This window comes from Dendropsophus ebraccatus, chromosome 13 (assembly GCF_027789765.1).
Source record: "Dendropsophus ebraccatus isolate aDenEbr1 chromosome 13, aDenEbr1.pat, whole genome shotgun sequence".
In the NCBI taxonomy this organism is placed as follows: Eukaryota; Metazoa; Chordata; class Amphibia; order Anura; family Hylidae; genus Dendropsophus; species Dendropsophus ebraccatus.
This window is the reverse complement of record NC_091466.1, coordinates 70,514,579-70,531,157: the sequence shown is the minus strand read 5'-3', so window position 1 is coordinate 70,531,157 and position 16,579 is coordinate 70,514,579. Positions and strand designations below refer to the sequence as shown.

Sequence of the window (16,579 nt, the reverse complement as noted above, 5' to 3'; positions counted from 1 at the left end):
TGACGTATCAGATACGTCATGGGTCGCTAAGGGGTTAAAGAGACTCTTTCAGTAGGTTTAGGCTTTCCTATTTAAGCGTAGCATAAACTAGTGAAAGAGAAGCTGAACCGAATAATGTATCACTTACATTATTCTATGAAGCTGATCCAAAGATATATTCCTGAGTAATATGGACTATAAGTAGTCCTGTCCATTATGTGCATGAGCCCAGTAGTCCTCAATATTCATGAGAAGCAGAAAACTCCACCCACCAGCTGCTCATTGGCAGTTATCTATCCATGCTGTGTGTTAAATGTCAATCAGCAGCTGGAGGGCGGGGGGAGGGGTGTAGCAAGAAGCCCATTCTACTGCATATTAGGAGAACGGCTGAACAGAATGATGTCAGTAATACACTGATCTGTTAAGCATTTCTGTCACTATGCTGGCCTCATTTAAGGCGGCATAAACCTAGTGACAGATTCCCTTTAACATGGCCTCAATCTGGTACAGATCCCCTCCAACGAAGTGTAAGGGGCTGAGCTGTAATACTACACACAACCCATCGACAGCTATGCTTTTATTTTTGAAAGAAAGCAGCCATTTTTGGGGAGGTGGTGGGGGGTGTATATTACTTTTTAAGCATTTAAGCTTATGCTCTAAGTGTTTTAGAGGGTGAAAATCTTTACTAAACCCTTTGTTCCTGTACAGATCAGGTAGAGGGACCTAAACTTCCTATTTTTTACATAATGTATAATGTATATTTTTTCTTGTTTTCTATTACAAAAAATAAAGAAATTTTATTGTGTCATTTATTTTATGACTGAGGTGTTTTGTGGGCCATCTGGTGGTAGCTGTGGAGTGATTCTCCTTTACCTATGAACATTGATAACACTCCCTTGTCCTCCTGGGGGAGGTATTCTCTTACAAGAATGCCTATAGTACTGTCTGCAGTTTCCAACTTTATCACAGTTCACAGACAACCTCTGTCCTCTCTGGATACTGACGTACAGTAGAACAAGTGTCACCATAACAAGAAGACTAAAGAACATGGGGATTTTAGCTTTTATTACTGCAACTGGTTTTCTGCTTCTACTCTTGGTCATCATAGGCTTTCTTTTTTGCTTTGGATATGTCTTCTACATGCACTTAAAGTATGACCACGTCCCTGGACCCCCCAGAGACAGGTAAGTTCTACAACCTTCTCATCTATACTGTATGATCACTGCATTGGGAATACCTTCTCAATAATGGGTTGTCCCCTTTTTGGGTGGTGAATAGTTTCCATAGTGAACTTGACCCATGCCAACCTCAGTTGTTGTACACTGGGAGCAGATATTACAGCTGGTCCATACAAGTTCAATAAGATTACAGTTCACTGAGTTTGGAGGCCAAAGCAGTGTAGAGAATTCATTGTCCAAGTCCTCCAACTCTGCTCTAGTGATCCCAACCCATAAGCATTGCCCTACTGAAAGATGGCATTGTGGTTGGGGAAGACCACTTAAAGATAAGGGTGCAGATGCTCAGACGAAGGTTTTGGTATGGGTTAATGCTCTTTACAAAAGATGTGAATTCAAACATTCATATTATTCAGCAGAAAATGGGACTTCAGCTATTGAACCCACGGTGTGCTGCATGGTCAGTTGTTGCTGAAAAATCAATCACGCCACCCAATGTTCACCTCATGATACAACCACAATCTTCTATCAGATGTCTGTCCATGGTTCCCCAAGTCCTGGTACTATAGTTTGGCAATATCACTTTCCTGATTCCTCCTCCCATTAACGTACAGGCTTATTGTGTGTTCTGACTGGGAAGAGAGGAGTAGTCTACTGCCAAGCACTTCTGGCAGCGGCTTACAGTATCTTGCCTAAAAACTAAAGGATGGGTATGCTGAGATCCAGCCACTCGATGGGTTGAGGTCCCGCACACTTGGTCAACCGGTCCTGCTTACATATAATAAGAACAGTGATATATTATACTTGGAATGATACAAATAGCAAATAGTGGAGCTCTTTATACTGTAACGAACCTGAGGTCAATGGTCAAACCTTTTGATATATTATACTTGCTTTGCAGTTTTTTCCTTGGACACTTACCAACGTTGCTGAGGCTGACGAAAAATAACGTGGTGATTTATGAACCTTTCTTTGATTGGTACGTATCTTATGGTCACCTATATACTCACAGATACCCATAAATATTATCCAAGTCCAACCTGATACTATAGTAGATAGAATGTGAATGCTCAAACGCTGTGGGAGATCTGGAAAAGGTTAAAAGTAGATGCATTTTTTCAGGATAGTCATTGAAACATCAATACCTTGTAAATTAGGGACTATATTCAAGATGGCACGTCAGCCAAACTACATCTCCCAACATGCCACATACCTCCTTCTCTGCAGTGGCCTGGGTTAGCGCTTACAACCCTGCCTACTGCAGAGACAGAGGTCATGTGATCTACGTCTCCAGTGGGAGGGGGTGCAGAGCAAGGAGCGAGACAGAATGGAAGCCCTGCAGCAGTTTTTTTTTTACGTCTGGTGAGTCTGATATGAAGTACAGAAACGACACAGAGGCCGTTATTACAACAAATTAGAAAGATGTCAGCATTCCTACATACAATTCATTGATTAAATATTCATTTTAAGCAGAGTACCTCTTTACACCCATTCACATACATACACCTTTTGCTCCCTACTGCCAGCTGTGGTGAACAAAATAAGTGCCTTTAACTTTCTAGGGTTTCCTTTGAACCCTCAATTTAAGCGGAAGTATCACTCTTTCCTAACCTTTTATACACAAGAGCTAGAGACAACACTGTAAGACTTTAGTTCTGACTTTTCTCTCAGAGGGTGTGCAGTTTTGAATTTGTGTCTTAAAGTTTTTATAGAGCAAATTGTAAAACTGACCAGGATTTGTACTACTATGACCAACTACAACACAAAGGACTGAAACATCCTGTGCACAGTCTTTACCCTAACCTGAAGGATTTTATTAGAAAATGTCAGGACAAGAACTGAGAAGTTTTTGCCTCTACAGTGCCTCTAAACCCAATCCAAAGCCAATCTAATCCAAAGGAATCTACCTCTCTTCCATGGGTAACTCCTGCAGTGCTGTTTGCTATCTGCCTAAGGTGCTATAATCTGTGCCTTGGAATCCGGGTGCCCTGGCATCCACATACCACAAGCCAAAACATATTTACAGGGGAGCATCCCGGGGTCAAAGACTGTCTACTTCACACTGTCTCCCCCACTGATAAAAAGAGTGGGGCAGAAAGGCTGGCAACATCACTCTGTCAAATGACACCCACATTATTATCACCATCTACCAAAAAGGGACTACTACCCTCAGCTAACCTGCACTACAATACCCATCTTCCCCCTTGGTATCCCAGTACCATCTCCCCATCTGTCAATCCTCCATTACTACTATTGCTTTGTGTACCTATACCTATAATGGTATAATCCAAGGCATTGTCTCCATATCTGTATACTAGGCAAAGCCGTGGAGGCGAGCTGAACCAATACCAATGGTCGGGAGCCATCCGGCAACCCTCTTAGTATTCACATGACAAACCCTCAAATCTAGGGGCTTATTGACAGGAAGCATATCAATGCAATACATTAGCTATATAAGAACAGCAATAACAGGGGTGTGCAGCCTTGTGTCAATAACCCATATGTCTATAAGTAAGAAAAGGTATATTTTGGGGTGTAGTAGACCTGCGGTGTGTACATAGCATCCTGTGGGTGGCCATTGTAAGAATCTTTGTACCAGCAACCCAGAGTCTTCCAAAAAAAGCTCCTATGATACATACAATCACTATAATAAGTTATACCTACATAATACATTAATGCCTAGTATCTCTTTTAGGATGGAGAAGTATGGTCCAGTAGTACGTCTCAATCTAATACACAAGGTGATGGTCTTTGTTATTAGCCCTGATGCAGTTAAGGTAAGTGACCAGACATTCCTACATATACACTGATATATTATACAGGATCTGGGTTCATGATTCATGAATTCCAATGATTGTAAGTTCTAATCATGAACCTTCCCTATGATGTGTATCCAAGGAGTCAGCTTTTAACAGCAGTCACAGAAACCTGTAGACTTCTATAGGAGAGAGAGTGTTGTGGGCATGCTTGGTGACCTGTGCATATGTCACTGTGCTTGAGGACCTGTGACCATCAACTATTGTGAATGACCTGATGCTGGAATGTACCCTTTCTCTCCAACTTTTTTTTCTTCCCGTTGCCCAACAAATTCAGTTTACACAGTTAACCATGACATACAAGGCTGTCCTCAGCCAGTGCCCTCTGAACATCTCTGAGCTGATCTCCTGATCATGTAACCTCTGATCCTCACAAGACCTCCCCTTGTGCTTTCCCTTTGTCCGAGTTTCCTCCATACTCTGACACCTTTGACTCTCACCCATCATCACAACCATCAAAAGCACAGTGACATGTCAGAAGTTGTGATAGGTGGGGGTCCAGGTGTTGAAACCCCAAAGTACACGGTCTTTAGGCAAATCTTTACTGAAACATCTTTCTCTAATCCGTTTCAGATTGTACTTTGAGTTGTTATAAATGGAGCTGCGGGTTGGCGAGTGACCTGCAGCTCCATTTATTCTCAAAGAAGCAGCCGGAAAGAGTTGAGTGCTGCACTCGTCTCTGTCCAGCAGCTCCACAGAGAATGAATAGAGCTGCAGGTCGAATGCCAACCCGCAGCTCCATTTATAACAAAGAGTCAGGACACCGATCTACAGATCCCTGGCGGGCACGGAGGTCGAGACCCCCCACAATCTCATACTTGTTCCCTAGCCTTTAGATATCTCGGTCTTCTATTTTGTATTTATTGGTGATTTTACTTTGTTTGTATATTTTATAGGAATTCCTGATGTCACCAAAATACACCAAAGATGATTTCTATGATCGCATGCACAGCATGTTTGGAATAAGGTAACAATTGGCTGCCATAGTCAGGGGTCGCACCTTTGGTTATGAGTCCAGGGTCCCTGGGACTGTGATAAGTCATATGCGCTATGTAATGTATCAGGCTGGCTTATTATGACTGGATATTACAAGGCATTCTCTTGCTGCATTCCCCCCCCCCCCCCCCATATATTTTAATTTCTTAAAGGGGACCCACCTGGCCCACTATTGGAGCCCCTTATACTTACCCCTTCCTTGAAGTCCCGTTCCTGGAGCCCGTCCCACCGACGAGAAATCCCTATCGTGCTCTGACCAGAGATGAGTCCGACGTCCATAGAGAACAACTGCTACCGACTGGGATTTCTCTGCGGCGGGACGGGATCTGGGACCGGGACTTGGAGAGGGGGATAAGTATAAGGGGCTCCACCGGGGGGTTGGACGAACTTCACCCCGGAAGCCGGGGCCCCCTTTAAACTATGGCAAACAGTAGATTAGTGTCCAGTTTCTATAATGGACGTTCCTTCTTTTAGATTTATGGGAAATGGTTTGCTGACAGATCGAAACTATGACCATTGGCACAAACAGAGGAGGATAATGGATCCATCATTCAGCAAAACGTGAGTACCTTATAACCCTCAGGTGGTAGATAGTGTAAGATTAGTAGGTTCAGGGGGGTTGTTGACAGTGTTGGGCTGGGGTCTCTGGGGTCCACCAGAGGAAATGATCCCAGGAGTCCACCAATGAAGAACCAGTGAGAAACTACATGTCGGTCAGTGTTTGTGCAGGTTCTTTAGCTGGGGGTCCACCGAAGGATTCTCCGGTCCTTCTGTGGGCCAGTCCAACGCTGGTTGTTGACCAGCCCAGGACCAACTTCTCAGGTTAGTACCGACCAGGACTAGTGATGAGCGAATACTGTTCGATCGAATAGATATTCGATCGAATAGCGAGATATTCGATATTCGTACGAATATCCCGCGAATATTCAATAAATATTTAATAAGCGTTCAAATCCCCCAGCTTCCGGTTTCACCCTCCAAATGGTCAAATAGATGTTTTTCACTAATCAAATACTTGTTCCCATAGACTTTAATGGGATGGAATATTCGATCGAATATTCGCGGGATATTCGTATGAATGTCGAATATTCGAATATCTCACTATTCGCTCATCACTAACCAGGACTAATGTCATCATTAATCAGGTTATACGTCATGGATATTTAAGATGACCTGTAATAGAATAACCTTCCAGAATATCAAGAAAACTATCTATTCATACATATATAAGTTACCATCTTTTCCAGCAACTTGATAGAATCAATGAGAACTTTTAATGATAAAGCAGAAGATCTGATGGACAGACTGGTGGAAAAGGCGGATTGGAAAAGTCATGTTGGGATGCACGATATGATGAGTCGAGTCACGCTGGATATCATTGCCAAGGTAACGTCAAGGATTTCATACATAGTTTGGTGATTTGGGGCTGATGACATCATTGTGCCCGGCGTGGTGATGTCGCTTAATATGCGATGCTTGTCCAGTGGGTGATCAAAATGTAAACAGATGGGCTCCGAGCTGGATTCTCGGAATCCATAGACCAGTGCTCAATTGGCCAACCACTGGAACCCCCTATACCAGGTGTAGGGAGCCTTGGCTCTTCAGCTAAAGCTTTGGCTTTTCAGGCATGATGGGAGTTGTAGTTTTGCAACAGCTGGAGAGCCAAGGTTCCTTACCCCTGCCTTATAACCTGCAGGATATAGAAGACTGCCATTTACAGTACCTTGCCCTATGACATCATCTATGGTCATTTTCCAGCCAGTCTTGTCTTTTCTGCATGTCAGATTCTTATTTTTCATTCTCTGTTGATTATTTTAGGTCGGCTATGGGATGGAGCTGAACGCTATTTGTGATGATCAGACACCATTTCCACAAGCTATTTCCATGGCCATGAGAGGAATGGTGGAAGCACGGAATCCATTGTCAGCGGTTTGTATTACATCCAAGGCAAATTTCTTTCCTACATTAATACTGGATATTGTTGGGCACAAGAATTCCCCTTGCCACCCTATAATTAGTGATAAAGAGAGGAAGATGATGTCATACATTGCATCATGACCCTGACGGTCACTACCCTGTTTCTCCCTCAAATAAGATCTAATAGAGGTTTTGCTGAATTGCTAAATATATAAATATAAGGCAGCTGCATGCAGGACATGAAGGCTGTCACCTACCGCCAACCCCAATGTTCCCTTTCGTGGCCGTCACTTTTAAATGTGCAGGCAAGGCATCAAGAGGCCCATCACCTGCTGTCATACCAGTTGTCCCCTACTGCCAGATGTAGAGCTGCATACAGTCTACCATTTTTCCGTATGCTGTGGTGAGCTCCCCCTGATGGCTGGAAGCCGCCATACTATATGCTGTCCCTGCTGTGCTGTAAGAGTGTGCTGTGGTGAGCTCCCTCTAGTGGCTGGAAGCCGCCATACCATACGCTGTTACTGTTGTGCTGTACGAGTGGTCTGTGGTGAGCTCCCCCTGGTGGCCTGAAGCTGCCATATTGTATGCTCTATCCCTGCTGTGCTGTATGAGTGTGCTGTGGTGAGCTCCCCCTGGTGGCTGGAAGCCGCCATACTATATGCTGTCCCTGCTGTGCTGTAAGAGTGTGCTGTGGTGAGCTCCCCCTGGTGGCTGGAAGCCTCTATACCATACGCTGTTACTGTTGTGCTGTACGAGTGTTCTGCGGTGAGCTCCCCCTGGTGGCCAGAAGCTGCCATATTGTATGCTCTATCCCTGCTGTGCTGTATGAGAGTGCTGTTGGGAGCTCCCCCTGGTGTCTGGAAGCCGCCATACTATATGCTGTCCCTGTTGTGCTGTAAGAGTGTGCTGTGGTAAGCTCCCCCTGGTGGCCAGAAGCTGCCATACTATATGCTGTCCCTGCTGTGCTGTAAGAGTGTCCTGGCGTGAGCTCCCCCTGGTGTCTGGAAGCCGCCATACTTTATGCTGTCCCTGCTGTGTTGTAAGAGTGTGCTGTGGTGAGCTCCCCCTGGTGGCTGGAAGCCTCCATACCATACGCTGTTACTGTTGTGCTGTACGAGTGTTCTGCGGTGAGATCCCCCTGGTGGCCAGAAGCTGCCATATTGTATGCTCTATCCCTGCTGTGCTGTATGAGAGTGCTGTTGGGAGCTCCCCCTGGTGGCTGGAAGCCGCCATACTATATGCTGTCCCTGTTGTGCTGTAAGAGTGTGCTGTGGTGAGCTCCCCCTGGTGGCCAGAAGCTGCCATACTATATGCTGTCCCTGCTGTGCTGTAAGAGTGTCCTGGCGTGAGCTCCCCCTGGTGTCTGGAAGCCGCCATACTTTATGCTGTCCCTGCTGTGTTGTAAGAGTGTGCTGTGGTGAGTTCCCCCTGGTGGCCGGAAGCTGCCATATTGTATGGTTTATCCCTGCTGTGCTGTATGATATAGCTGTGGGGAGCTCCCTCTGGTGGCTGGAAGCTGCAATACCGTTCCTGCTGTACAAGTGACTTGTGAATTTTTCTTCATGGAAAAATAAGACATCCATTGGAAATAAGACCTAGCACATCTTTGGGGGCAAAAATTTATATAAGACACTTTCTTATTTTGATAAGGTGATCACCCATCAGTCATCAATGTTATTTTTTTCCTTATAGATAAATCCATTTAAACAAGCTGTGATCAGAGAAGTAAAAAAGAACGTTGACTTTCTGAGAGACACAGGCAGACAACGTATAGAGCTAAGGATGAAGGCGATTCACGATGGAGAAGCCATTCCCAAGGATATCCTCACCCAGATCCTTAAAGCTGCCGGTATGGTCCCAAAAATACTGAAATCAGCTAAACAGTAGAGATGAGTAAATTTACAGTACTAGTGAAGAGCGTCGAAACACTTCTTCTAGTTGTTCAGGACTGGATCCAGCTCTTCCAGGCAACCAGGGAGGAGCGGCATGGAGTTCAAAGACAGCAGCCTGACAATCTGACCACCAAGCCTAGAGAAGAGCTTTGCTAGTACTGTAAATTCGCTCATCTCTACAAAAAAAATTGTTTCCAAGTAAAATAACTTTAGGAATATACTGAGCTGCCTTGTGATGGTATAGATGAAGAGCAGCAAGTTTTCTGTTCCTATATTATTCCCACTAGAAATGTATAAATATCCAAGTAGGTGTCACTAGTTAGGGGCGTGTCCCTACACAGTCTACTACCATAAGCTCTAATTGGATAATGTCAGACAGTGTAGGGACACGCCCCTAACTGGGAACACCCACTTGGAGATTCATAATAGGAATAACAGAGGAACGGACATCACACGGCACATCACAGAGCTATAGGAAAAGATTATCCATAATGGTTATTTCATGGAGCGGTCAGGAGTGGTAACAGCTCCACCTCCTATCATTGTATTTTCAGAGCTGGAAGGCGGCTGCACTATGGACGATTTCATAGATAATTTTGTGACTTTTTTCATTGCAGGTTAGTATCTATCTATCTATCTATCTATCTATCTATCTATCTAATTATCTATCTATCTCCTATCTATCTATCTATCTAATTATCTAATTATCTATCTATCTATCTATCTAATTATCTAATTATCTATCTATCTCCTATCTATCTATCTATCTATCTATCTAATTATCTATCTCTCTATCTTCTATCTATCTATCTATCAATCATCTATCTATCTATCTCTCTATCTTCTATCTATCTATCTATCTATCTATCTATCTATCTATCTATCTATCCCTCTATCTTCTATCTATCTATCTATCTATCTATTAATCTATCTATCTATCTTCTATCTATCTATCTATTATCTATCTATCTATCTATCTATCTATCCCTCTATCTTCTATCTATCTATCTATCTATTAATCTATCTATCTATCTTCTATCTATCTATCTATCTATTATCTATCTATCTATCCCTCTATCTTCTATCTATCTATCTATTATTTATCATCTATCTATCTATCTATCTCTCTATCTTATCTATCTTCTATCTAATTATCTATCATCTATCTATCCATCTATCTATCTATCTATCTCCTATCTATTTATCTATCTATCTCTCTATCTATCTATCTATCTATCTATCTATCATCTATTATCTATTATCTATCTATCTATCTATCTATCTATCTATCTATCTATCTATCTATCTATCTATTTCCTATCTATTATCTATCTATCCTCTATCTATCTATCTATCTATCTATCTATCTATCTATCTATCTATCTCCTATCTATCTATCTATCTATCTATCTATCTATCTATCTATCTCCTATCTATTTATCTATCTATCTCTCTATCTATCTATCTATCTCTCTCTCTCTCTCTCTACCCATCACCTATTGATTTGTAAATGGTTGCAGGACAGGAGACCACCGCTAACCAGCTGTCTTTTGCTGTTCAGGAATTAGCACAACACCCAGAGATATTAGCCAGGTGAGTGAATTCTCCCAGCAGTGACCCGGACTATATAAGAACCCATGGAAGAAACGTGTAATAATCTTTATAATATACAGGTATAATAGTTGTCTTATCCAGACCTTAGAGATTATGACCACAAGGTGGTTTTTTTCTGTTTTTGCCTTTACGACAGACACTACCATTCTATTGTATGTGGATGCAGCTGTTACAGGACTGTCTATGCAGATATAGTTGGAATTATTGTTTATTGACTGACAACTATTCTATGTCTATAGGGAACCATATTGAGGGACTCCTCATAGAATGTTAGGTATGTGTCCCCCATAGGTATAGAGATCAAATAGTCACAGATGGGACCAAGCAGTTTCATGGACACTAATTCTTCCCGTGTACCATGCCGTTCCACCTACTACAGGAGCATCATCCCCTGTCCCCCATATGAGGGTCTTTTGTGAGCAAACCCTTTAAATGTTTCTTCTGCAAACTGCAAGGGGGTATTATTACTAAGGGGACACATTCATTTTGGGGCACATGGATGATATTACATTTACTTTTGGGGTACACAGATTGTTTATTAATTTAGGGCCCTATTCCATGGGACGATTATCATTCGCATAATCGTTAACGATAAACAATCTTAAATGACCGCTATTGCGAAAAGACCTGAAATCGTTCACCCATTTCATTCACCCATTTCAATTGTTCACCCATCCATTGCGAACGACTGAACGACATCTTATTCAATGTAAACGACTTGCGATAAAAATAGGTCCAGGTCTTATTAAGCGATCAACGATTTCTCGTTCGGTCGTTAGTCATTAACTGCCATTCAACCGAACAATTATAGCTTAGATTCGAACGACTTAACGATAATCTGAACGATAATCGTTACGTGGAATAGGGCCCTTAGGGGTACATTGGGGTTTATTACTTTGGGGACACTGGTTTATTACTTTTGAGGCACATAGGGGATTTATAACTTTGGGGGCACATAGGAGGTTTACTACTCTGGTTGTATATAATGGGTTTATTACTTTGGAAGGGCATCTGGTTTTATAACTTAGGGGTTTATTACTATAGGAGCACATAGGAGTTTATTTGCTTGGGGGGGGGACATAGGGGTTTAATAATTTGGGGTACATTGAGGTTTTATAACCTTTAAAACACAAAGAAAGCTTTTTACTAATGGGGTATGGATGGGACAACATGGACTTTGGGTTATGGCCTTGTTGAAATTGGTCTTTGGACCTCTTTGCCCTTTACGAAATAATTTAATACATGTCTATTTGGTGAATCATTATTGTCTTGTATACATTTGTTATGTTTTGTTTGTTATTGTTTTAGGCCTTGTTTATAGGCCATATTGTATAATTCTTGAAAAATTCAATAAAAATTAAATTCAATAAAAAAAATTTAAAAAAAGAAAGAAATTGGTCTTTGGCTTTACTAAAGGATTCCCTCCTCCTAGGAATAGTCACAGCCTGTAATACTGTCCTGATCATCATCTTTTTCCTTCTCATAATTCCTCTGGTGTCTTAGGGTCCAGGCTGAAGTGGATGAAGTTATTGGGTCCAAAAGAGACATTAAATATGAAGATCTTGGGAAATTGCAGTATCTGTCTCAGGTATTGACTTACTATTACTTGTTTTCTAGTTTTCTTCCGGCGCCTAGATCCCATACAAGTGATGGACAAGGTCAGTCTTGAGGAATGGATTGTAGATCTGCCAATCGATCAAAAACATTGAAAAATGAAACTCATTTCTTCTTTAGGTTTTAAAAGAAACCTTGAGGTTGTATCCCACAGCTCCGGGAACATCGAGAACCATAGAGGAGGAGATGATGGTGGAAGGAGTGAGGATTCCTGCTGGATCGAATGTAATGGTAGGAGAGCCACACGGCTGATCAAGAATATAAAACCACTTGTTATAAGACAAGATCCACAAGTCGTACTTATATAAAACAACCCGCCATGTTGAAACTGGGAAGTTCCTGCTGACTTTCACAGATATATGAAAGAATTCTAACCTAAATGTATCATTCCTTTTCTTTGTAGTTTAACACCTACATCATGTGTCGGATGGAAAAATATTATCCCGATCCCTTGGTCTTCAACCCAGATAGATTTCACCCTGATGCTCCCAAGTAAGTACGGTGTACATAATGATGTTATCAGTATACCAGAATTTGGACTTCATTACCAATATTTAGTGTAGTATCATCAACCTTGATACCAAAACAATACTTTCCCAGCAACAGAAATAACATTAGTACAGTGCACTGGGAATTCAGTAACAGTAAGCTAGGAATGCATGAAGCATCCCTGACTTACTAGTTCGTAAATGGAGCAGGGAATTTCTGTTTTCTGCTCCTTTTACTCTATGAAGTTTCCAGGTTTCTACTCTGGCAGCATAGGGCATCACAGAAACTACTTTGTAAGAGATTGCACCCATTTCTGCCCTCATACACAGCTTTATAACAGCATTGAGAGCACCTGTATGAAATCCTGGTGAACCATCTGCTTTTTCACTGTATCGAAATCCTACTGGAAAATCATGTATCGTCCAGCTGTGGTGTTTAATGGAATGTTGGATGAACATGGATATTTATTTAGCTTGTTTTATACAATCAGGCCTGGCTACGTCTACTTTCCATTTTCTCTTGGCCCAAGAACATGTATTGGACAAGTATTTGCTCAGGTAGGTGTATAGCGAAAACTAAAAGTCCGGGACTTGAATTAGTAACTGTAGAAAGCTAATATTATTTGCTGCCCATTATGTCAGGTGTATGGTAATATACAGTGATTCACACTTCAGTATGGCCGCACAACCTGTGTTTATGGTGCCCACTATACACCTGCAATAGCCACCTGGCATATATGTTTCTACATTCTCTCTGTACAGATGGAGGCGAAAGTGGTCATGGCCAAACTTATACAGAGATACGAGTTTGAGCTGGTGGAAGGACAGAGCTTAAAGATTTTGGATACGGGGACCCTGCGTCCCTTGGACGGTGTGATCTGCAGACTGAGGCCGCGAGGCGAATACAAAGCATCGCAGAAATAACGACAACATCACATAGGAAAGAACATGTTATTAATTCCCATTTATATGAACATCTTATGGATATTGCACTGTGGCGCAGTCATACTGGAACAGAAAAGAGCTGTGCCCAAACTGGACCCAATAGTATTATTCCAACTCCCCTAAGGGTACGTGCACACTGCGGAATGGCGACAGATAACCTGTTGTGCATTCCGCAGCTGGCAGCCGCCAGATAACCCGGACTGAGGCGGGCGCACGCATCTCCGCTTGTAATCCAAAATAAAAGAAAACGCCCAAAAAATAACTAGTCCCAAAATGCACCAAAAGCATCACATACAACCAGAAAAAGATCCCATTACGGATCAAAGAAATGCAGGGACAAACATAGATCAATATATCAAACAGAATTTTTTATTTAGACAATTCATATGAATAAAATACAATATATCACATTATCATGAAAAGAAAAAACACACAAAGGAATAAAACACGACCAAACAGATGAAAAAACATACAGGTGGTGAGGGGAGATATACACATATTTTATAGGATCATATATTGCACATGCTATTCAGGATATATGTAATTGAGGGAATGCAGGCAGCCTCCACTAGATGGCGCACTGAATGTAATTATATACAACACTAGATAATGTATAACCTGGCAGAAGCCCTGGAAAGTACGGGAGATACACAAATAAATGTCTCCCACACAGAAAATAAACTAATGTCTAAAATTTATAAGTAATGGAGGATGGCTGCATTCAATGTAGTCCCACTCACCCACTCACCCACTCACCCACTTGGGTGAGTGGGTGAGTGGGACTACATTGAATGCAGCCATCCTCCATTACTTATAAATTTTAGACATTAGTTTATTTTCTGTGTGGGAGACATTTATTTGTGTATCTCCCGTACTTTCCAGGGCTTCTGCCAGGTTATACATTATCTAGTGTTGTATATAATTACATTCAGTGCGCCATCTAGTGGAGGCTGCCTGCATTCCCTCAATTACATATATCCTGAATAGCATGTGCAATATATGATCCTATAAAATATGTGTATATCTCCCCTCACCACCTGTATGTTTTTTCATCTGTTTGGTCGTGTTTTATTCCTTTGTGTGTTTTTTCTTTTCATGATAATGTGATATATTGTATTTTATTCATATGAATTGTCTAAATAAAAAATTCTGTTTGATATATTGATCTATGTTTGTCCCTGCATTTCTTTGATCCGTAATGGGATCTTTTTCTGGCATCTCCGCTTGTGTCATAGACTGCATTCTATGCACGGGCGGATTCCACCCTCCGTCCAAAGAATGAATGGATTTGGACGGCAGCTCGAGTGACATTAGGAAACGAGTCGGCAAGACGCGGGGGCGACGGTGAGCTCTGCAGTCCCCGGTAGGGCCCGTGAACTGAAGTGCATTAGCGGTGGCAGCATCGGCAGCAGGGATGTGCAGACGATTAGGATATCCCTAGTACTACTCCCCCATCATCTGCTTCTCCTATGAGCAGATGATGGGAGGAGTAGTACCGTGTATACGTGTCCAACACCTAGCAGGGAGGGAGGGGAGAGGTAGTTAGATGCACAGGCACCTCTCTCCCTCCCTGCTCAGTGGCCTCCAAATGTATTGATTGAATACATTTATGGAATACTTTGGGGAGCAAGGACACTTGCCCCCCAAAGTATTCCATAAATGTATTCAATCAATAAAACATACTGTACATTACATTACTTTTTACATAGACATCCATAGAAACAATACAGTGCTATAGACTTCAATATATAGTGCGCCCCCTGATGGACACTCCCTAGGAATTACAACTGATTCGTGACGTCTTGGTTTTTCACAGAATCTGAAGCCTCCCTGATCTACTAAATTAAGGGAAATAGCCCTATATGTGCATTTCCCATAATTAATGTACATTAGGAATTTGTCTAACTTTCCATAAGTAATAACATATCAAAAAATACTTTTGGCCAAAGTTCTCCTTTAAACACTCCCGGGCGGGGATACAGTCCACTTCATCCCTTACCTGTCTGTAGATTCCGTGTTTCATGGAACGTGGGAATAAGCCCTATGGTTTAGTCATATTGTAACAAGCTACAAGCTTTTGGTCCTCATCTGAAGAATTGGAGCTACTTCAGGTCTTGGAGCCAAGTAAATTCTCTCTCAGGAGGAAGAAAATGGTTGACTGTATTGCGGTATCCATATATCACAAGCAGGGAGGGGCTAGCAGTGATAGAGATTATAAAGATTTGTTGATGCCAATCACCTGGGTTAGGACTAATGTGAGGTGCAAGTGTAGGTGCAAATGCAGTGGTAGACATGACAGAGTCCCACTTTAACCCCTTAGGGACCAAGCTTATTTGGGCCTTAATGACCAGGCTCATTTTCAAAATCTGACCTGTCTGACTTTATGCGCTGTTAGCTCAGTAAAGCTTTAACGTATGCTAGCGTTTCTGAGAAAGTTTTTTCATAACATATGGTACTTTATGTTAGTGGCAAAATTTGGTCACTATCTTGTGTGTTTTTTTGTGTGAAAAACATAAAAACCTCTTCAAAAATTTAAAATATTTGTACTTTTCGACTCTGAAATTCTCTGCTTCTAAAAAAAGAAAGTCACATGACATGAATTAGTTACTAGGTCACATTACCAATTTTTAGCACTTTTTTAGGGTGTTACAGGGCTTAGAAATGTATCAGCAAATTATCAAATTTTCATGAAATTTCCAAAACTGATTTTTTTAGGGACCAGTTCTAACTTTAAATGGATTTAGGAGGCTTGTATACTGGAAACCCCCATAAAGAATTAATCTAGAGGTATAATGAGCATTTTGACCTTACAGGGGATTGAGGAAAGTATTCACCATTAGGCCATAAAATGGAAAATAAAATTTATTTAATAATATATTTGTTTAGATTAAAGGGGAACTCCGGATAAGAAAAACTTGTTTTCTATTAAAAGTACATTAAAAGTTATATACATGTGTCTATACAATGTATTACTGTATCTGTATGATTCTGCCACACTGGTAACTGATAGAAATCCAGGAAGTGAAAAAAAATGGCCCCTGTGCCAATTCACATTGTCTGCTGCTCCTTCTGCTCTCCCCCCCCAGGATACAAATATTACATGCCTCTGTCTCACATTGTGTGTGTTTGCTGATGATGCAGAC

General features: G+C 41.7%; 1 protein-coding gene across 1 annotated transcript; it reads left to right on the top strand.

Moving 5' to 3' along the window:
- The first annotated feature begins 1,026 nt into the window (after positions 1-1,026).
- On the top strand, positions 1,027-13,415 carry LOC138770791 (cholesterol 24-hydroxylase-like). The gene is made up of 15 exons (XM_069950018.1): positions 1,027-1,163; positions 2,056-2,133; positions 3,850-3,931; positions 4,867-4,937; positions 5,441-5,527; positions 6,214-6,352; positions 6,785-6,895; positions 8,576-8,732; positions 9,330-9,392; positions 10,296-10,368; positions 11,893-11,977; positions 12,124-12,234; positions 12,407-12,495; positions 12,983-13,049; positions 13,254-13,415. Exons 1-15 carry the CDS (start codon positions 1,027-1,029, stop codon positions 13,413-13,415), a joined length of 1,512 nt encoding a protein of 503 aa, XP_069806119.1.
- Positions 13,416-16,579: the final 3,164 nt, after the last annotated feature.